Raw genomic sequence first — 21,869 nt, forward strand, 5'->3', positions numbered from 1 at the left:
ATGTTCTTTTCATGTGACTCTTAATATGACAATGAAAACAACGACCTTCCTTAGAATAAATGCTTTGCTCTTCCGATGTGATGTTTCCTTCTAAAATTCCTTGTGCTACCTTTTCATCTGGAGTAAGCTTAGGTTTAGCAATTGTGTTAGCCTTACCCTTAGGTTCATTGGAAGAGTTCTTTTCTGAGAGACTATTGGAAGATTGGTTAGTAGAGTTACCGTTCTTACCATTCTTACCGTTCTTACCATTCTGAGGGTTTTGAGAAGTCTGAGAGGTACTTGTGGAAGTCTTGTTCTACTTAGGCTTTCCTTGTTGTGCTTCATCTCCTGTGCGAGAGCAATTGCTACCGCTTTGTTGAGATCGATTGGATCGAGCACCTCGACATCGTACTCGTCCAATCCATAAAGGAATGCCTCTTTGCGCTCATCATCCGACTTGCGTAAATGGATACCTAGGTGTAAAACACGATTAGAGAAAGACATAACTGGCATACCATTTTGCTTGAGAGCGTGCCAATCGTCCTTCAATTGTGCGAGGTACTGAGGTGGCATAAACCGCGCCTTGAGCTTGTCTTGGAAATCAGCCCAATTGAAGGAAAGGGGCGTGAATTCGTCGGCTTCCTCTAGGTGCACGGCTAACTGTGCCTCTTGCCATGCGTGGTACCAGTTGATGGCATCACCGGCAAGGTACATAGCTGCCGTCAAAACCTTGCTATTTCTTGTCTTCTTAGTTGTCGCAAAATAAGCATTAAATTGATGCAACCAAGAATGAATAACCGTAGCATCCATCTTACCATCTTTTTTACCGAACTGGATCTTCTCTGTGACTCAGTTATTGGAGTCCGAATCATGGCTTGCGCCACTTGAGGAACTACCAACATCTTTGGCTGGTTTGGACTTCGAGCGAGAATGTGTCAGACCAACTCTTGCATGCGTTGTTCACACTGTACCGCACGCTCGGCTTGTCGTTCTTCAGCCGCCAAGCGTGCTTGATCACGCTCACGCTCCAAGGCGTCCCGTCGTTCTGCTTTTCTTTCTTGTTGTGCCATCGCAACGCGAGTCGTTTCTTGTTGTTGTGCCATCATCTCCATCATCGACTTGACCATCGTCTCCATAGGATTTGGTACAACTCGTGGCGTAGATGGGGAAGGGGGAGGGTCGGGAAAACCTCCTGGTGGGGAAAACTCTTCTTCGCCACTCCCATGCTCACCACCTGTATGCGAAGTATCCATTCCGCTTCGGGTGATGACCATGCACTATGATCTTTGGTTCTTAAGTTCACGAGGAACTTGGGTTCTTGCAGGCCTTGGGTTCTTGGGTTCTTGAGGGTCTTGAGTTCTTGAGGGTCTTCTTTTGCTTGCAATCTGTGTTAGAGAAGGATCTTCTCTTCACTCGAGTTCTGCTCTTTTCCGTGGGCACACCCCTTGGCGGCCTTGCGCTCACACGAAGGTTGCTTTTTCCCACCTCAAGTCGATTGGCCGGCCGCTAAGTGCACGGTCCGCTCTCAATGAGTGAAAAGAGGCACAAGGGGAGGCTGGACAAGCCCTTCTTTTCTGGGATTCCTGTCACTCTTCAAAAACACGATTAGGAATCGACACGCCCAAGCGAACTTGGGTTCGTGCGACCTCAACAAGCACAAAAAATAAAAATTCTTGTGATTCTTGTGGTTCTTTCCTTGAGTGATACAGAACACCGCCAAAGCTTTGATACCAATGTAAGGTGCAGCGGAATGAATGTTTGAACTTTGCTCAAGATGAGTGCTCCGAACTGTGCTCAAGGTTCCTTTTTCTTATGGAAGGGAGAGCCTTCCGTTCTTAATGAGAGAGTGCAATGGACACACAAAGTGAATGGACACAGTGCGAGAAAGTGTATGAGACTGAGAGGTAGAGAGAGAAGAGAATAGGACACCAGAGACGTTGTAAAACCCTCCTCTTAAGGCCCCACTCTCGTTGGCGAGAGTGGTCTACTATTGATTGCACAATTTGGTACAATGGCTGATGCAGTGAGTCTACAATGGCTGGCTATGTCGATGTCGACGACGAACCTAGTCTATGGCTGAAAACTGAGAATCCCGATGACTGCGGTATGGCTGTCCAAAAACGCCACAATTTGCCCTACTCAGTTCCCAACAAAAGTCACTTAAATTAATAAGTGAAAAATGTCAAAAATAGGGAAAATAGGCTAAATGCACTGGAAAATTCCCCTGAAGGATTCTGATGGGAATGCTTATGATCATGCTGTGTGCAACTAGAGGATATGCATCTACACTAAGTGCCTGGGCATGCACGGTCTGCGAACAGACTCACAAAAAGTGCCAGAACACTTGCTAATCTAGACCGACTGGACTGTTGGAACCCTTGTCGTGCTGTAGCTTGTCCACGGACACATAGGGTTGGATGTGTCACGTGACATTTCGGCAACCCTTGCTTTATTAGTATCCCCAAAGGTTGCAGAGAACTCCCGTACAAAAGCTTCAAAGTCATGAAAGAGAGGAGATTCTTTTTCAAGTAAGGGAGCAAACTAAGAGAGAGCCGTACCCGAGAGGAGGGTCTCAATAAGGCCTACTTGAGAGGTATCATCTGGATAACGCTCTCGTTGCATTTGGATGAAGAGACGCACTTGTTGGAGAAAACCTCTAAACTTTGATCTAGTCCCATCAAATTTTTCAGGCATGCTGACCTTCGGCTCCTTCTTATGTTGTTGAGAATCGCTAGATCTTGCGGTGTGTGCTTGATGTGTGCTTGTCTCTTGAAGCTCTTGAATGTGACGTTGAAGATCTTGCAATGCCGGTCCCAAGATTAGGGGTTGCCTTGCTTGAAGTTGAGCGTTACTCTCGCGAAGTTCTTGTAATTGAGCTTGGATGCTTTGCAATGCGTTGATGACACCTTCCATCGTCGACTCCATGATGGCTTAAAACGATCAAGAGATGTGAGTTTCCACACTGTTATGAGCGCGTATAGAGCTAGAAGAGAGCAAGAGGAGGGGCTCACAATGTACAAGATCTTGGGACTTGATGATAAGTTTAATCTTGATTACAAGACTTAATACTTTATTAAGAGAGCTAGATACAAGACTCGGATTACATGACTTGAGTATAAGACAAGGCTTGATTGCAAGGAGAAGACTTGAACATAAAACAAGAACTAGAAGAGGGATTTCCTCATAGGAGCCTCACAGTTGGTGTTGGCAAGACTGAGGGACTTGTGGCCCAAGACCCCTATTTATACTAGTGCTTGAGGAGGTTAGAACTTTCTAGGTTCTTCTTGAGGAGGTTAGAATCTTCTAGAACCTTCTAGATCCTTCTTCAACTTTCTAGAGCTTTCCAGAAACTTCTAGATTCTTCCGGAATCTTCTTCAAGCTTCTAGAATCTCCTTGATACTTCTAGAATCTTCTAGATCCTTCTAGATTCCTCTAGAGTCTTCTAGTGACGATGCAAGCGATGACACAGGCGATGACATCGGCGATGATGTAGGCGATGACACAGGCGACTGACTCTCAAGCATCCATGACAGCAAGGATGTCACAAAGTGATGACGTGGCTGCCAGAAACCCTAATTGTGTTGAAACCCTAACCCTAAAACCAAAAACCCTAATTCTGTTGAAACCCTAATCCTAAAACCAGAAATCCTAATTCTGTTGAAACCCTTATCCCAAAACCAAAAACCCTAATTCTGTCCTAACCCTAACCCTAACCCTGATGTGCTGGACATCAGCATGATTTACGGAAAGCTGGACAGCTTTTTGGCGTTGCTTTTTCTACGCAAATTGCTGAGAAAGAGAGAGAGAACCCTCTTTGCTTTATTTTAGCAAGAGAGAGGAAGAGAAAGCCTCTTTGCTTTATTTATTAAAAGAAAGAGAGAGGAAGAACTTTTGCTTTATTTGCCAAGCTTTTTAGCTTTTGATTTTCAGCTTTTGGGGCTCTGCTTTTGGCAACCCGTGTAACTTTAAATAAGTGAGTAGGCCTCTCACAACTCAGAGCATCTGGACGCAGAGTTTGAGTGTGAGCGCCTGCCCGCACTCTTGTACTTTGAACTCAGATTAATACAAAAAGAAATACGGAAAGGGGCGGCAGTCTTTGGGGACAATATCTCTAGGCACGGAGTTGAATCAATTGTGAACTGTGAACTGTTTTGAAGTGGTTATTTGATGCTGTCGCGGTAGATTCTTGACTTGGAGTGTCCAAGTCTGTTACAGTGGTATCAAAGCACGGCCGATTTCTCTTCTACGGGAAATCCGATCCCAAATTTTTTTTTCCCCCCGTGGCACCTATGGCTTCAGGCAAAGATCAGTCGACTCCCTTTGCATCCGGAGATGCGAGAAGGGATCACAACGAAGATTTGGGCAAGGAGTATGGCTCGCCTCGGCCTACTCAGGCGGACCGTCGAGAGATGCAGTGTCAACGATTGATCAACGACTTAACAAAGATGATGCTTGATTTTGCCAAGGACCTGAAAATGGCAAAATATATGAGCAAGACCTCTTTGGAGGAGGTGCACACGCAATGGCAGAAAACCATAGAACCACCCCGAAAACCCGCTGTCAAGAAACCTCCTGCCGCAAGAAATATACAGAGAACGAATTAGAAGAGGTGGTTGATGCATGAATTGCTCAGCTTTTTGGCGCGCAAAACAAAGCTAAAAAGCACGGCAAAAAGCAGAAGAAAGGCATCGACTTCCCGGGCTATTTGGGTCGTTCAGACGACGTTTGAAAAGGCAAAGAAACAGAAGAAGCGTGTTCGATTCGAAGGAGTATCCAGTTCTTCTTCTTCTTCTGACAGTTCTTCTAGCTTATCTGACTCGAGCGAAGAAGATAGAAAAGGCAAAAGGCGAACCAGGAAGCATTGCTGCGGAAAGGGCAAGAGAAAGGCAAAGAAGTCTAAATCTCGCCGCGTGATTGACAGTTCTACAGAGGACTCGTCTACAGACAGTTCGGACTCTGATGACAACAACTTTTATGCAAAGAAGAAGAATTTTTACAAAGCCAACTAGTATGACTTTTTGGAAGACAAAAGCAAGAAAGTCCGAGAGTTTAAAGAAGGTGGACAGTCAATTAAATTTGACACGTTTTCTGGTTATAGTTATGCTTCGAAGGCTTTGTCTTTTGTATAGCAGTTTGACATCGCTTTCGTGGGAGGGCGTTAGTCAGAGCACTCTAAGATTCGGAGAGCTGCCTCTTAGTTTAAGGGCAATGCTCGAACTTGGTGGTCCACGCTTCTATTAAACAAGACTGCGCCAGTTAAATGGCTAAAATTCAAGAGGCTTTTTATTTCTTCTTGGCTGACTCGAGAGTATGAACGCGATATACGAACTGCTTGGAACCATCTTCGGATGACTAAGAAAGATACAATGGACGCTTATTGCGAGAGATTTTGGAGCTCTTTTCTACCCGCCTCTTCATTCAAGAAGATCTTGTTCAAGGAACAAATTGAGCGGTTTACCTTGGGTCTACCTACAGAGATCCGAGATCACTGCTTGGAACAGAAGTCAGCTTCTATTCAGGAGTTGATGAGTCATGCGAAACGGGGTTTTGCCATCCACTATGGCAGTCTCACTTACCCCACCGATGAGATCATGACACAAAGAGCTGAACAGACTTCGACAAATGAAAGTAGAAAGAGAAAGAGAAACTCAGAAAAGAAAGATGCACGGCCCAAGCTTACTCCTCGGGAGAGAGCTCGTTTCATCAGGGAGGGGAAGTGCTTTGAATGCAGTGAAACTGAGCATATCTCCGCGAAGTGCCCTAGCAAGGCACCGAATGAACAGGATGAAGAAAGGCCAGAAAGTTCTAAAGCAGCTAAGAGACGTGGCAAAAAAGGCAGATAAAAAACAGAACTGGTATCACATGGCGTGGGGCCTGAATCGAATCAAATAAATGAAAGTACAAACTTTGCCGGGCAAAGGGAAAGATCAGGAAGCTCTTTTGAAAGAGCCAAGGACAACTTCTTGAATTGGCGGCTCGATTTGGAATTACTCCCGACAAGCTGAGGCCGCACGGGGAGGTAGTTCGAGTGGCACCCGGACGGGATGTTGCCATTACACCGAGCATTGACAGGGGTGTTTAGGGCACGCGGAGTTTTAGGTTGTGACGTTCTACTCAAAATCCCTTGGTACCCCAAGAACAAGGCCGTGGTTGACTACCGGGCCGAGAATGTGACTTTGACAAATGAAGGGCTCAGAGATTGTACTTGATGAACTTCAGTTTTTTTACTCACTTTTTTTTGGGAGAGAACTGAACGATGGATGAAGGTCGAATATCTTTTGACTTGAACAAAAGAACGCCAAGATTTTCTCCACACTCATGCCGATTGCTTTTCAGAGGGCTTGTCAGGCGAGCTACCTCCCACTCGTCTTGGGGATCATACCATTGATATGATACCTGGAAGCACGCCACCGAACCGGCCACCTTATCGTGTGAGCCGAGCCCAGAACGAAGAGATTATGAACCAAGTGAAAGTCCTCTTGGAAAAGGATCTTGTCCAGCCTAGTACTTTACCGTATTGCTCTCCAGTGTTGTTGGTTTTGAAAAAAAAAAGACGAATCCTGGAGAATGTGCATCAATTATAGAGCTCTCAACAAAATCACCATCAAGAATAGATTTTCGATTCCTAGGATAGATGATATACTCGACAGATTACAGGGATCCTTGTGTTTTAGCAGGATTGATTTGAAGAGTGGATATCATCAGATCCGAAATGCGCCGGGAGACGTCTACAAGACAGCCTTTCGGACGACTTTTGGGTTATTTGAGCTTTTGGTGATGCCTTTTGGCCTAACCAATGCTCCTGCGACATTTAAATGGATGATGGATAAGATTTTTCGAGAGTACAGGCTATTTGTTTGCACTTTCTTTGACGATATCATTGTTTTCTCCAAGGATGAGGCAGAACATAGAGATCATCTGCTTCAGGTCTTTCAGGCATTATGAGATCACAAGTTAGTGATTAATGCGAAGAAAAGTGTAATTTTTTTTCCTACCAGAGATACACTTTTTGGGACACATTGTGTCAGCAGCAGGAGTGCAAATGGATCCGGCCAAGATAGAGACTATCCGTGATTGGCCCGATTTGAAGAATGTCCATGAAGTTAGAAGCTTCTTGGGATTGTGTTCGTACTACAGGCGGTTCATTCGAAAGTTTGCAAAGGTTACTTCCCCTTTGCATATCTTGACACAGAAAGGAGTCCCTTTCTCGTGGGGACCCACAGAGGTGACTGCCTTTCAGACTTTGAAAGAGAAATTGACTATGGGACCAGTTTTGACTTTGCCGGATTTGTAAAAAGTCGTTTGAAGTATATTGTGATACTTGTGGTCGTAGTCTGGATGCGGTCTTAATGCAAGAAGGCCAATGTCATTGCCTACGAGAGGCGATTGTTCTCAAGGCCGGAATTGACAGCACGGATTTGTGAGAAAGAGCTTTTAGCGGCTATCCATGCTCTTATTCAGTGGCGACATTACCTACCGGAGCCGATTTTCACAGATGAGAGTTTACGCCTTCTTGTCACAGAAGCAGCTATCGGAAAAGCAGATGCGGTCGTCAAACATCTTGTCACAGTTTACTTCCGGATTGTCCATGTGCAGGGACAAAAGAAATTGGTGGCAAATACTTTGTCTGGAAAGCCGTTGGTTCTGGCTATTTCCGCGATACATCATAGGAACTTTGAGGATATGGTCGTTCAGTACGCCACAAAACAGATTTTGCAGATGTATCCATTTGAAAACAGAAAGGGGAGATAGTAGCGGACTATTCCATTCAGGATGGCTACTTGATGAAGAAAACCATGTTGTGCGTTACATAGCCGTTGAGGGAAAAGGTTATGACCGAATGCCACTGTCCACCTTTTATGGGTCACCGCTGCATTGCTACCACCTTGAAAGGGATAGAGAGATACTTCTTTTGGCCGAGACTCAAGAAGGATGTGGACGAGTTTGTGCACAGTTGCTTGGTATGCCAGAAGGTCAAGTTTGACAAGCATAAAGCACAGGGATTGTTACAGCTTTTATCCATACCCACCCGCCCTTGGGAAAGTATTGCAATGGATTTCATTTCCCGAGAACACAGCATGGGCACGATTGTTTATTGCCCCGGTCTTTAGATTACATGGCATGCCTGAGACGATTGTCACCGATAGGGACCCCAGGTTCACGAGTTTGTTTTCGGACGGCTATTTGGGGAGAACATAGGCACGCAGTTGCAGTTCTCGTCATCGTTCCACCTGCAGACTGACGGGCAATCAGAGATTGCTAATTCAGTGAAACATGTTTGACTCTTTGATGGGGAAGTTGCCATTTGAGATTCTTGAATTTGCTACGAAGGTTTCACCCTTCCTTAGCACGAAAGATAAGATTTTTCTTTGAAGCCGACCAGTTCATGAGGGACTTGGTCCGGAAGGCTTTGCAGGAATTTCGGGAAAAGACAGAAAAAGGCAGCAGATTGCAATTGTCGCGATTTGAAATTGAAGGAGAATGATTGGGTGCTCTTACATTATGGGAAGGCACTCTCGAAAAAGGAAAAAAAAAGAGAAAGGAGCGGCTTCTTTGTAAGCTTAGCATGACATAGTGTGGACGTTTCAAGGTTTTTCGAAAAGATAAATGATATCTGCTTTGGACTGAAGCTGCTAGAATACTTGGAGGATTCACAATGTTTTTTTTTTAATGTGAGTCTCTTGAAGCCTTTTAAAGGCGATGTGCCTGTTGATGAACAACTCGAATTTGACGAAAATGAGCAGATACTCGTTCGTGAACAGGAATTGACACAAAAAGAAAGAAAGAAGGTAAAGCGAATTGACGGTTCATGGTTAAATTCAAGACCTACTTCGCATTGGATCCGCAGCGAATGGAGGAGGAAGACCTAGCAGATATCCTTGTTTTTAAGTGCAGGAACTGATAGACGAAATGACTGCAGCATTTCGGTCTAATTGATCTCGAGTAGACATGGTTGCAATAGGGGTTAGTCAATCGAGCATCGATGAGGTCCCGATTGGATCTAGATGCGATTGCTAGCTACATTGCCGATAAATCACGGTCTAAGATCCGAATGAATGTTGAATGTCATGTGATGTCGTGTGATGTGACTGTCGACTGGTACATGTGCTAGATGTGTGTTCCTAGTACATAGGTACTAATAGTCAGTGTCTGCTAAGACGGTTTATGGCCTCTATGTGTTTTGTAGGCGTAATCGAGGGCGATTACAATGCTTTCAAGAGGGGGGTATGTCACAAAGTGATGATGTGGCTGCTAGAAACCCTAACCTTAAAATCAAAAACCCTAATTCTATTGAAACCCTAACCCTAAAACCAAAAACCCTAATTCTGTTGAAACCCTTATCCCAAAAGCAAAAACCCTAACCCTTTCCTAACCCTAACCCTAACCCTAACCCTAACCCTAACCCTAACCCTGATTTGCTGGACATCAGCGTGATTTACGGAAAGTTGGGCAGCTTTTTGGCATTGCTTTTTCTACGCAAATTGTTGAGAAAGAGAGAGAGAACCCTCTTTGCTTTATTTTAGCAAGAGAGAGAAAGAGAAAGCCTCTCTGCTTTGTTTATTAAAAGAAAGAGAGAGGAAGAACTTTTGCTTTATTTGCCAAGCTTTTGAGCTTTTGGGGCTCTGCTTTTGGCAACCCTTGTAACTTTAAATAGGTGAGTAGGCCTCTCACAACTCAGAGCATCTAGACGCAGAGTCTGAGTGTGAGCGCCTGCCCGCACTCTTGTACTTTGAACTCAGATTAATACAAAAAGAAATACCGAAAGGGGCGGCAGTCTTTGGGGCCAATATCTCTAGGCACGGAACTTTGCCGGGCCAGTGTTGAATCAATTGTGAACTGTGAACTGTTTTGAAGTGGTAATTTGGTGCTGTCGCAGTAGATTCTTGACTTGGAGTGTCCAAGTTTGTTACAAAGGACCAGGAAAAAGAACACTCTTGTTGAATGAAAGTAAGGATGTCTTTATCTCTTCTCTGTCATACTTCCACTTCTCATACAGTATCTAAACCTTCTTCCAAGAAGAGAACGCCTACTACTTCCATACGTAATACTAAGGAGAAGCCCAAATTCAAGAAGGATAACTGCAAGCATCACCACAAGATACGGGTTTTCAAATTTGGTGACAAGGATGTCAAGTTTGACAATTACATAGAACGGAGAGATCTATATCTATACATATATTAAGGGGGGAGGGATTCGGGGCCCCCCTCCTTGCCACGTGTCGAACCCTGCTTGCTCCGGGTCCTCCCTCCCCCCGGCCGTGTTTCTTGCAACTGCTCGCGTTGAGAGAGAGAGAGAGGCGGGCGAAGCCCGCCGGCCGTACTAGTATCTCTAAGGCACTGTCTTTTATCAAACAATTTGAAGTTGCTGTTGCCAAGGGAAACTTTTCCTTAAAAATGTAAGTTGCGTCATGTTGGGATGTATCTCAAGGAGATGGCAAGCAACCAGAGGTTAGCAAAGATTTTGGAAGGTACTCTAACTAGAATTTAGACTCACTTCAAATCTGAATTTTATGAGCAATTCCTTCCATCCAGGTCCGGGCCGGGAGTCACAACAACAATTATTTTACAAGCATACAACCAAACGCTCCGCTCCCCAGGCATCGGCGTGCGTCGTTCGGAGGTTTTCTAGCATACAAGGAAACGCTCCCTAGGCATCGGCTTGCGTCGTTCCGAGGTTCAAACAATACCAAAACAGTATTTCTCACTTCTCCACCCGGGAGTAAAATCACCAATCAATAAAACGAGTATTAAAATCAGAGTCAAACATTTCAAATCGGCACCAAAACAGGTTCAAAACAAATACCATCCATTTCAAACAAATTCCAATAGGATCACCAAACAAGTTCTCAAACAGATTTTAAACTTAAAAAGCAATCTCAACATCAATCGAGCTTGAAAAGTCGTATGACTTTCCATCCTGAAACCTGCACCAAAAATTAGGGTTAGGTTCCTTTCATAATGTCGTAGCCGACCACAACATGGTCCATCAGCTCTTGGACAGGTAGTGTTCCTCTTAACGGCGATGGTAGTCCCAAGATAGCAATCGCACTGGACCTCCGAGGTTATCTTTCAGGATACCCCTCTGCCAGAAGTTGCACTCTAAAGGAAGATGTCAGAAACTATATAACTTCGGGCAAAAATTTTCTTGAAAGCTTGCCAAGTCCTTGGAAGTGTGCGGCTTGGTAGCTATAGACATCAACATCTGCATGGCACTGCTTTTGAGAAAAACAATGACTCGAAACAAATCTTGGATCCTTCTCTTGCAAGTGATCTTTATGGCTTATGCCCTGTAAGACATGAGCGGTGAAGATGAGAGCGCGCCTGATGCGCGATGAAGTAAGGGTGGAAGTGGCTAATAAGTCCGGGGCTGGGGGCGGAAGATACTTCAAGTAAAATTCCAATAGCTCTGTCTGCTCTTTTGTAGGACCGGTATGCTTTTATAAAAGCACACGCTTGATGCTCTGATACCACTGTCACAAGATGGGCACCACGTGCCAATAGAAAAGAACAGACTGAACAGACTTTTAGCACTTCAATAACAACTGAACTGAGAGAGAGAGAGAGAGAGAGAGAGAGAGAGAGAGAGAGAGAGAGAGAGAGAGAGAGAGAGAGAGAGAGAGAGAGAGAGAGAGAGAGAGACGACACGCGACACGGAGCGGCGGAATTCCATCCCAGTGAGTATTGGCCCCAAACCTTGGCGCCCCTTTCAGTATTTCTTTATATTGCATCAACTCAGTACAAGCTAGTACTCCAGACTCTGCACCTTCTCCAGGAAGCATGCTAGAGAATGAGCCCTTAATACATATTTAAAGGCTCTTGGCCTATGAAAAGCAGTTTACATGAAAAGCCTTCAAACTCAAAAGCTTATGGTCCAAAAGCAATGCCAAAAAGTTGCCAGCGTAAATCACGGAATTCCGTACAACCGCCACGTCAGCAGTCAGCACAAAATGCGGAAATTCGTACAGCCTTCCACATCAGCATTGTCAGCGTAATTTTCAAAAATCTGCCACGTCATCAGTTTCATGTTGTGTGTGTGTGAGGGTCCAACTTTATTCTAATCCTTTATGTCACTTGGGGCCCCATTGGACGGGGTCCCCATAAGTTGGTAGGACTTCTTCTTCTGTTACTTGTTCTTCTTAGGGTTTAGGCCCCTCGGCCGCCATCTGTAAGTTGGCTCCATTCTTCAGGGCTTTGACACGTCAACAGTTTGTGACAAGGCCTCATGTTTCTTGGGGTCCCATGGTAGAGAGTCCAGCACGCACTTTAGGTGACTGGCTACAATTTTCAAGCTTGTCAAATGAGCTTTAGAGCATCCAGCTTCAGGGGGTGCAGAGCATGTGTCAGGACATCACAGAGGCAGTACCGGTTGAGTGGCTCACGCCTCTCGAGTCAGCAGCGCCCAGCTGGATGGGAGCCTTCACACGACTGGAGGTTCTCATCGCATTCGGGCTTGCTCGGAGACTGTCCCCTACCTGTTTTTCGAGCTACAGGGTGTGGGTCGTTTACACCATGTTTCAATAAAGACCCCACAAGTGGCAGTGTGTTGTTTTTCAAAGGATTCGTGTTGTGGGTATCGGTGGGAGGACTTGTGTCATAGATCCTGACCCAGCAGCTCTTGCGACTGGCCACTAGAGGCTGTGGGTTTGGGAGTGTTGTCCATTGGCACGAGTGCAGTGGGATCCTGGGGAGTGGTTTTGGAGGGACCCTTTCTTTTGAGCCGACCACCCAGGTGTCCCTTTCGTTCAATTCACTGTTCGTCTGGGACGTCACATACTGGCAGCACAGAGAGGCTCGTCCTGCTGCACCTCATTGGCAGGCGGATGGTCTCACAGCTGAGTTCCTGTCAGCTTTTTGGGCGATGTTGTGGGACTCCAGACAGTTGCGGCGAGTCACTTTGTTCCAGTGGGCTGGTTGCACATCGGGCTACAGCAGTTGGGAGCTGGCTTGTACATAGTGGTCTCTCGGCAGCATGCGTAGCTTGTGACCATCGTGTGGAGAGTCAGTGCCATTGTCTATGAGATTGTCCTTTGGCACAACAGGTTTGGCTTCGTGTCCTTCGGCTGATGCCAACTCTTTCCACGACACGACAATACACTTGGGGGGCAGTTGCTTGGTCCACTCTCACGGGCCCGGTGCTTCAGTTTGAGTTGTCCTCCACCAACAGGATGATAGTGATGCAAGGGGGTCGACCTACACCCCAGCCTGCTATAGAGCTTACTCCACAGGAGTGGTGCACTAAGAAAGAGGAGTGTTGGGAGCTCATCTGTGGCCTGACACTCTGGTTCATTTGGCGGGCCGGTTGCTTTCGCATCTTTGAGGCTCGCCTTGTACCACCGGCAAAGACTATTCGAGATCTTTGGCTAGAGCCGGTCCATACTCTCAGAGGACAGTTTGATCTGTCCACATGCGGGAGCGTAGAGAGGATTTCCTTCGACTCTGGCACCCTCGACCTTTCTTCACCATGGTCCAGGGGGTGATGAGATGGGAGTACCGTCCACCTGTGTGGCTTTTCCCTCCTCCCATCTCTTGATTTAGCCTCATTGTACATATGTTGTTTTTTCGTTGGGAGAGTCTCCCCCTTATGATTGTTGTAGCCCTCTCTAGAGTCCTATGGGCAGTTTCATTAACTAATAGAAGGATATTTTTCTCGGAAAAAAAAAATAGCACAAGATGTAGCACGTTTGTTCATTAAGCACTGTTATCCCCTCTGTGGTTTGCCAAAGTAAATCGTTTCAGATAGGATGTAAAGTTTACGTCAAATTTTTGGCGAGCTCTCTCTGAAAATTTTGACACAAAGTTAAAATTTTCATCCGCTTTTCATCCACAGTCAGATGGTCAAACAGAAATTTACAATTAGTTGGCTTTTGATGTCTTAAAGTTATATGTGCATGATCAATAGTCTCATTGGGAGCTCTATCTCCCATTGGTCCAAGCAATTTTGAACGACTCTTAATCCTTTGCCATTGGTAGAACGCCGTATGAGGCAGCATTTGGCTGTCTGTTCCAGTTTCTTTTGACTCGCTCGGTCTGTCAATTGCTTGATGCCAATGCTGAAAGTCAATCGTTGAATGAGATTTCTGATAGTGTAAAGCTTCGGCTAAGCAAGGCTCATGAGTCTTACTCACGACAGGCTAACAAGCATCGTCAGGATGTTACTATCAAGGAAGGGGATTGAGTCTATTTGAGAATCATGAAGCAACGTCTTAATCAAGTTGGAAAGAAGTGTCCTAAGTTGTCTTTTAGAATGTATGGTCCATTTTCTGCCATTAAAAAGATCAATGAGGTTTCTATGAAATTGCAATTGCCTAACTCATGGTCAATGCACAACGTTTTCCATGTTTCTTGGTTGAAAGTGTTTCAGGGTACACCTCCAAAGGACATTTCCGAATAAGAAGAACCAGAAATCATAGATGAAGCCGAAGTCATGGAACCGGAGCAAGTCTTGTTGCATTGGTTTCGCCATGGTTCGAAGAAGCAAGTGCGACATACTTTTTGAAGTTCAAGGATCAAGGGACCCATGAGGCAGTGTGGGTTGATGAAGAATTTTTCAGAGATTATCCAGAGTTGTTGGCAACCTACAAGGAAGCCATGCAGCTCGGTACCATTACCTCACATTAAAAAGAAGAGAATGTCACGTGCACATCTAACCCTATGTGCATGTGGACAAGCTATCTCAGGTCTAGGGTTCAGGCTAGCTTAGGAAGTGTTCTGGCACTTTTGTGAGCTTGTGCGTAGGCCGTGCATGTCCAAGCACTTAGAGTAGTTGCATGTCCTCTGATTGCACAATTATGATCATCAGCATGATTACCCAGTACCCAGCATGTGCACATGAGCACCCATTTTTAACATGTGAACCATCTCCTATAACTTAATAAGTGACTTTGCACTTATTAATAATAAAGCAAATCGTGGACTTATCCTAAAGGCTGCTCGACCCAGCTCTAAGGAAATATATAGGGAGACAGAGAGCGCTGGATACAGCCAGAAGACACAAGCAGGCTACAGTGCGCAAGTACAGAAGTGCAACAGAGCCAGCTTGTCAGCGTTTTCTCAAGCAGCATCCAGCGTTTTCAGAGTTGCGAATTTCAGCGTTCTCAGCCCTGATCAGAAATTCAGATCAGCGTTTCCTCATCCGCGTTTTCCACAGGTCATTGCCAATGTTTTCAGCAGATCATCATCAGCGTTTTCAGCAGGTCCTCAGCAGCGTTTCAGCAGGACAACAACAGCGTTTTTCACTTCCAGATTTCAGCCCTACAGTTTCGGGACCAGCCCGTACTGGGTCAGCCAAGCAGTTGCAGATTCGGGTCGGATCAACCCGCAGTGTTATTCCCCTTCAGTGTCAGCCATAGCATTGTCGTCGGCACCGTTGCCATCACCGTCTTCGCCGTCATCATCGACTTAGCCTCATCTAGCATCATAGCATCAAGACCATTGCATCAAATCCATTGTACCAGATTTGTGCAACCTATATCATAGACCTCTCTCGCCATAGAGAGGGGGGCCCTTGGAGAAGAGTTAGAGAACCGCCCGGTGTCGTATCTCTCTCTCTCTCTCTCTCTCTCTCTCTCTCTCTCATTCTCAGCACTCTCATTCACAATAGCATTTACTTTGTTTGTGATCATTGCACTCTCTCTCCAAAGATCGGAAGGCTCTCCCTTCTGTAAGTAAAAGGAACCTTGAGCACAATTCGGAGCACTCATCTTTAGCAATATCAACATTCACTTCCGTTGCACCTTACAAATGCTTTCCCATGGCTTATTCGGAATCGGCAATGACTGTAATAACCCCGGTGCCTTTTGCCTGTCAAACTTGACCTTTTGGCAAATCATGCATGCTCGCACAAAGGCATCCACATCTCTTCTCAAAGTAGGCCAATAAAAGAATGTCTACCGCTTTCACTGTCGCATCAATTCCACGATGCCCTGCATACGGTGGGACATGACTTTTTACCATGACCTTATGTCGCAATGGCCTAGTAACACAAAGTCTGCCATGCATCATCATAAAACCGTCCTTGAGGTGGTAGTGCTCATGGCATTGCCCATCTTGCAACTGTTCAAAGATCATTGCAAAATCTTCATCAATAGCATACTGTTCCTTCATGTCATCAAGCTCATAATGATAAGGAATTGACACAACTGAAATTTGTGGCTTTCTTGATAAGGCATCAGCCACAATATTCTTCTTGCCTTCCACATGCATAATCTGGAAGTGAAACATAGAGAAAATGTTTGCCCATCGCTTTTTGGATAGCTTTGACTGCGTCAAGAAGTATCGCAAGGTCTAAAGATCTGTTTGGACAACAAAATCAGCACCTAATAGGTAGTGCTTCCAACTAGAAAGTGCATGAATCACGGCCAAAAGCTCTTTCTTGTAGATTTGCATAGTCTTCTTTGGCCCTTGCAAAATTCTGCTTTCATAAGCTACTACCGTCCATCTTGCATTAGCATTGCTCCGATGCTATTGCCACACGCGTCACACTGGACCACAAATGACTTCCTAAGATATGGTAAAACAATCGCGAGATCTGAAGTCAACATTTCTCTCTAAGAGACTGAAAGCTGAAATCTCTTTTTGGATCCATCTGAAAGTGACCTCTTTCTTTTGCAAAGCGTGAAGAGGTGAAGCTATCTCTGCAAAATTCTTGATAAAACTTCTATAGTATGAGCACACTCCCAAGAAGCTTCGAACATCATGTAGAGTGTTTAAGTTTGGCCATGTCTTAATAGCTTCCACCTTTGCGGGGTCCATTCGGACACCATCCTTTGACACTATGTGGCCAAGAAAGTGGATCTCTTCGAAGAAGAATTCACTTTTCTGAGGATCGACAACTAACCTGTGAGACTGCGCAGCTCTTTGAACACAATGGTCAATTGACGCCTATGCTCCTCTTCATTCTTTGAATAGACTATCATGGCATCAAAGAATGTGCCAACAAACTTTTGATGCGAGCGGAAAATCCGGCCCATCATCCTATTGAACTTAGCAGGTAAGACCGAATGGCATCACTAAGAACTCATAAAGACCAAATGTCATTCTAAATGCACTCTTGTGCACATCCTCTAGTCTTATACGAATGTGATGGTATCCAGTCTTAAGGTCTATCCTGTTGAAAATTACAGCACCCTCTAAACGGTCAAGAATATCATCAATCCTTGGGATAGGAAACCTGTTCTTGATGGTATTCTTATTCAACGCATGGTAGCCAATACACATGCGCCAAGAGCCATCCTTCTTCTGCACTAGGAGCACTGGGGAGCAAAAAGGTGAAGGACTAGGCTGAATCAACCCCTTCTCTAACAGCTGCTCAATGTGGCCCATAATCTCTTTGTGCTGAGCCGCATTGACCCTGTAGGGAGGTCTGTTTGGTGGGCTACACCCTGGCACCAAATCTATCGCATGGTCCTCGGGCCTCTCCGGCGGCAATTATGACGGTAATGAATCAGAAAAACAGTCATTAAACTTTCGCAAAAATGTTGACCTTTCTTTATCTAACATAGATAAATTTGACCGACAATTATCTGAAACATCACGTGCAAAAATCAAGTACCATTCCAATCCCTCATGACATCGGCTTCAAATTCATTTGACAGCCACGCAGAGGCAAACATTTGCCTGTCCTTGCATCAACAATGTCGTCCACCATGTAAGCGCATTGTCTTTCAAGAAAGTGACAACTTTCCTGACCTTAGAGGCCTCTGTAAAATTCCCTTATGCATAAGCCGTATCAAACTGTTGGAGGAAAGTAAGAGCCTTTGCCTTATCCTCAAAGCCCCTGGAAGTGCTAAACTTTACAACTGCACCACCTTCTTTGTAAGCTTTTGGCTTTTCCAGTGTCCCCAAATTGTCATAGGGAATTATCTGCAACATGGGCATTGTAGTAGGGATCATCGGCATGTCTTGGCCATTGACATTTTGCGTCGTAAGTGCCATATCTAGCTGCTGTCCAAAAAAACTAGCCATGCCAAAATTACCTTGTGGCACCAAACTAGCCCTGATTGCTCTGAAAGCCTTGTTGCGTGCCGATATTACCATACAGGGGGTTTAGCATCATGCCTTGCATACCCCCAAACACTGTTCTTGTCATATACTGCTGGTTTCGAGGCGCATAACCAGCCATACTTTGGAACACAGATCTACCCCCGAAATACCTAGGATGTACCGTGGGTGGTGGAAAAACGTGATGCATTGCCTTGAAACTGATTCCCTGTCCATTCAATGCAACATGTGGACTTTAAAAGGTGGTGGGCTGAACTAACAAAACATGTGGAATTGGCGTCCTAACCACGTGTTCATGGACGAAAGGAACCTGTCTTGGAGCCCTTGACTCCGCAACGTGCGATTGCTCCCTATCCTGCTAGGACGCATGGAGTACCTGGGTTTGAGCCTCATCGGGCTCTACTGGCTGTGTGAGTTGCCCTGTCTGCTGTGGCACTGGTGGCCCTTGCAAAAACTCCATAAACCTTGGGTTTTGCACCAGTCGAGAAAACACATTCATAGCGGCAACCAGCTGAGTCCTGAACTCATCATCTTGAAGTGCCTAGTCATAAAGCTCTGCATTGGTGGAGCATTCACATCAACAAGAGGTACGGACAGGCGTGGCCGTGAACTCTCACTAACCGCAAACACTGTAGGAATTGTCTGTCCGTCTTGCGAAGTGGAACTGTCTTTCCGTTTGTCGGCCATAGTGTAATCCCGCGTTCTTGTACTTAGTCTTCTCGAAAAACCAACCGAGGCTCACTTCTTGAGGAAAAAGTGATCCTGTCCCGGCGACGGAATCATGAAACGGGACCGTAGGGAGGTGGACTTTGGCTTTCACCCGAAACCTTACTTAAGACTTTAGACACAGAGAAGCTTTGCAGATAAAACCTACAACGGGAATTGACACTTCAAACACACACGGCTTGGAAGCTAGAACGCTCCAAGCAGATGCCGACAACCTGTTGGCCCCAAAGGCTGGTGCCCCTGTTGGCATTTCTTTATTCTTTAAGAGAGTAAAAAGTTACAAAATTGAGTCCGGGGGATCTTCACATGTATACAACTAGATAGCACCTGTTCTCGCAAAATTTCGGTAGCATAACGGCTCCAAAACTTGCTCTGAACAAACTCCCATGCCGGGACTCGCTTCCAATGGTGTAAACCCTCTGTTTTCAGCTCAAAAACAGTAATTACAGAGAGCAGTAATTACAGCTCTTTGTAATTACTGGTTTTTCACATGTTATCAGCCCTAAACACCCCCATTACTGTCCTCTAACAGTGCGGCACTGTTCCCAATATTTCTGGCATCCATATGACTGAAAAACAGTCTAAAGACAACACATAACCAATGCTGAAAATGCACCTGTACGGGGAGGTTATTACCCTCACCGGTGCATGCTTTTGGAGTAGCAGTTAGCTACTCCTCTTCCTGCTAAAAGAGGCATATGATCATACAACTGTACATAGCTCAAGTGAAAAGCGCTCTTGTAGAGAATCACATAACTGCGCGGAGGGGAGAGAGAGAGCTCTTAACCTGTGGCAAAACAGCAAATGAGGCTTCCTACAGTAGAAATCGAGCGCCCCACTTCTCCAGACTTGGCAAGTGACCCAAAAAGTACCACTTGACACTCACACGTGCAGTTTCCCCGCTTATGGGTTCCAGCCTAAAAATATCTCAACTGGTGCATCAGTTGACTTCGTAGCAGTGCAATAAAATGTTCCCTTCGTCATTCTGGAGCTAATGACGTGAACAGATTTGATGGCCCAAAATAGCAGTTCCCTAAATTTTAGGAGATGCTTCCATGGCACTTCCACTTGTCATCTGACCATCTATCACCATTGGGACCACATCCAAAAATGCAATGTAGCCCAATTATCGATGATTTTCTCTTGGTGACCCCACCTTGGCTAACCTTAGCCAACTTGTCCATCTACAGTGCTAACTGGCCTAACAGGACCTTACTTGTCCGGCCTAAAAATCAGCCTCCTCTCTTGAAATGGGTGCCCCCTCTTGTTGCTGGACTTGGCAAACTGATCTGGATCCGCCATGTGTCCACTTTGCCTCTTTGAGTTAATTTCCTAGGACCCACCCAACTTACAAGTGTCGCGCGGGGCTTTGAATAGAGCCTAGACATAATTTTACTGCTCAGATTCCAGTGCCAGTTGGCCCGACCAACTCGTGGCGGCAAGGCCTTCCCATCTGTGGGTAAAACTCTCGGTTGTCGGCCATTTCACACTGGCCATACAATGTCGGGCCATTTGCAACTTCAAAAAGAGGGTCCAAAAAATTAAACAAAAATCAAGGGAAAGAAACCAACAACTAAAGTCAGCAGTTGTGAGAGAGAGAGAGAGAGAGAGAGAGAGAGAGAGGGGGTGTTGCTTGTGCTTGGGGTGTGTTTTGTGTGTTTGCATGTGTGAGGGTGTGTGCGTGTATGCTTGTTTGTAATGCTTGGTTTGTTGCTTGTTTGGTTGCTTGTTGTTTTCTCCTGTATGGTCACTGGTGGGCATGTGGTGGTCTTGGGTGATGGTGCCTTCCCCTTGTCTTCAGCTTGTTTTCCCTCAGCGTTCTATGTTCCTGCAGGTTGTTGGAGTTTCATAGCCCTGTTGTTTTCCCCTGTTTGGTCACTGGTGGGCATGTGGTGCTCTTGGGTGATGGTGCCTTCACCTCGTCTTCAGCTTGTTTTCCCTCAGCGTTCTATGTTCCTGCAGGTTGTTGGAGTTTCGTAGCCCTGTTGTCTCGTCAGGTATGGCCTCCAACTTCCAAGATGAAGGTGGAAGCTCTCAATTTTCAAGATCTTCAGTACTTTGCTGCCCTTGGAGGGTGGATGGGGGTTCAGCCTTTGAGTTGTCTTGGTGGTGTGGCCACGGGCGAGTCCAGGAAGCTCCGCAGATCGTCCTTCTTCAGGGTGCTGCATTGGTCGAAGATTAGGTTGTTCTTTTGGAGATCTTCATTTCTCAGCTTCCCCTTTTTACCCCATTTGACATGTGTCATGACTCATTTTTCCTGTATTGAGCTTTATATTTTTCCCCTCAGAGCTGTATTCCCTACAGAGCTTGAGGGAATTTTTCATCAATAGTTATATCTTGTAATTTGGCTCTGGCCGTGCTCTGTAATTGGGCAATTGCGTGTTATGTATTACAAAGGGTACAAGCCCAATCATTTATAGCGAGAGAGATTGCCTTTTATGTAATACAAAGGGTACAAGCCCAATCTTTGTGTGTGTGTGTGAGAGAGAGAGAGAGAGAGAGAGAGAGAGAGAGAGAGAGATCCATGCGAGACTTTGTCAGGTTCAAAGAGTGCAAAGGTATGCGGATATGGTTGACCGGCTGAAATCTCAGAATTGCGACCCTGGTAGCAAAGCCATGGTGGTGTATTCACCAGAGAGACAGGAGACGGCCAAACCCACTTAAACAGAAGCTCTCTCTCAGGTTGCAGTTTGTACGACCAACTCTTCTCTACCGCGTCACAATACGAAAGAGTTAGCTGCAGGGCATTGTATCGATGAGATGCAATGAGTCTATTGTATCGAGCATTCCGTAGCCAGAAAGTTGTTACCAAAGAGCAACATGAAGGTCTGTACACTATGAAGCGGGTTTGTATCATTGACTGGTTCTGTCTCAGGACACCGACCGTCACACAATTGGCCACAATTTCAGTTTACATGCCTCTTGGAAAAGGAGTCGGAATCCATGTCTTCTTGAACCTAATTTCGTATCAAGATGCCTTTTTTTTTTGAAGGTTTCTTGAATCTTCATTGAGAAGGCAGAGGGAATCCCTTGTTGAAACATAGCTAGGAACATTATGACATAGCATTTTGTGTCTTGCCTTTGGCCAATTTATAAGCACATGTTTGGGGTCTGTCTTTAAGTCTAGAGTGAGTAGGACTTAAGTTCCCATAAAAAATATGTAA

General features: G+C 45.4%; 1 protein-coding gene across 3 annotated transcripts in view; it reads left to right on the top strand.

Annotated features, from left to right (window-relative positions):
- LOC147426463 (BAG family molecular chaperone regulator 4-like) overlaps window positions 1-21,817 on the top strand; it is a 44,651-nt gene extending 22,834 nt beyond the window's left edge. The window contains exon 4 of one of the 3 annotated variants that reach the window (XM_086498595.1): window positions 20,668-21,149. In XM_086498595.1, the coding sequence (XP_086354721.1) occupies window positions 20,668-20,685 (18 nt within the window). In that variant the 3' untranslated portion in view covers window positions 20,686-21,149. Of the gene's footprint in view, window positions 1-20,539; window positions 21,150-21,246 lie in introns of those variants that run through there. The other 2 variants (XM_086498594.1, XM_086498592.1) reach the window with 2 other exon arrangements.
- The last annotated feature ends 52 nt before the right edge of the window (window positions 21,818-21,869 follow it).

This window comes from Adiantum capillus-veneris, chromosome 24, assembly GCF_014529385.1.
Source record: "Adiantum capillus-veneris isolate H3 chromosome 24, ASM1452938v2, whole genome shotgun sequence".
Classification (NCBI taxonomy): domain Eukaryota; kingdom Viridiplantae; phylum Streptophyta; class Polypodiopsida; order Polypodiales; family Pteridaceae; genus Adiantum; species Adiantum capillus-veneris.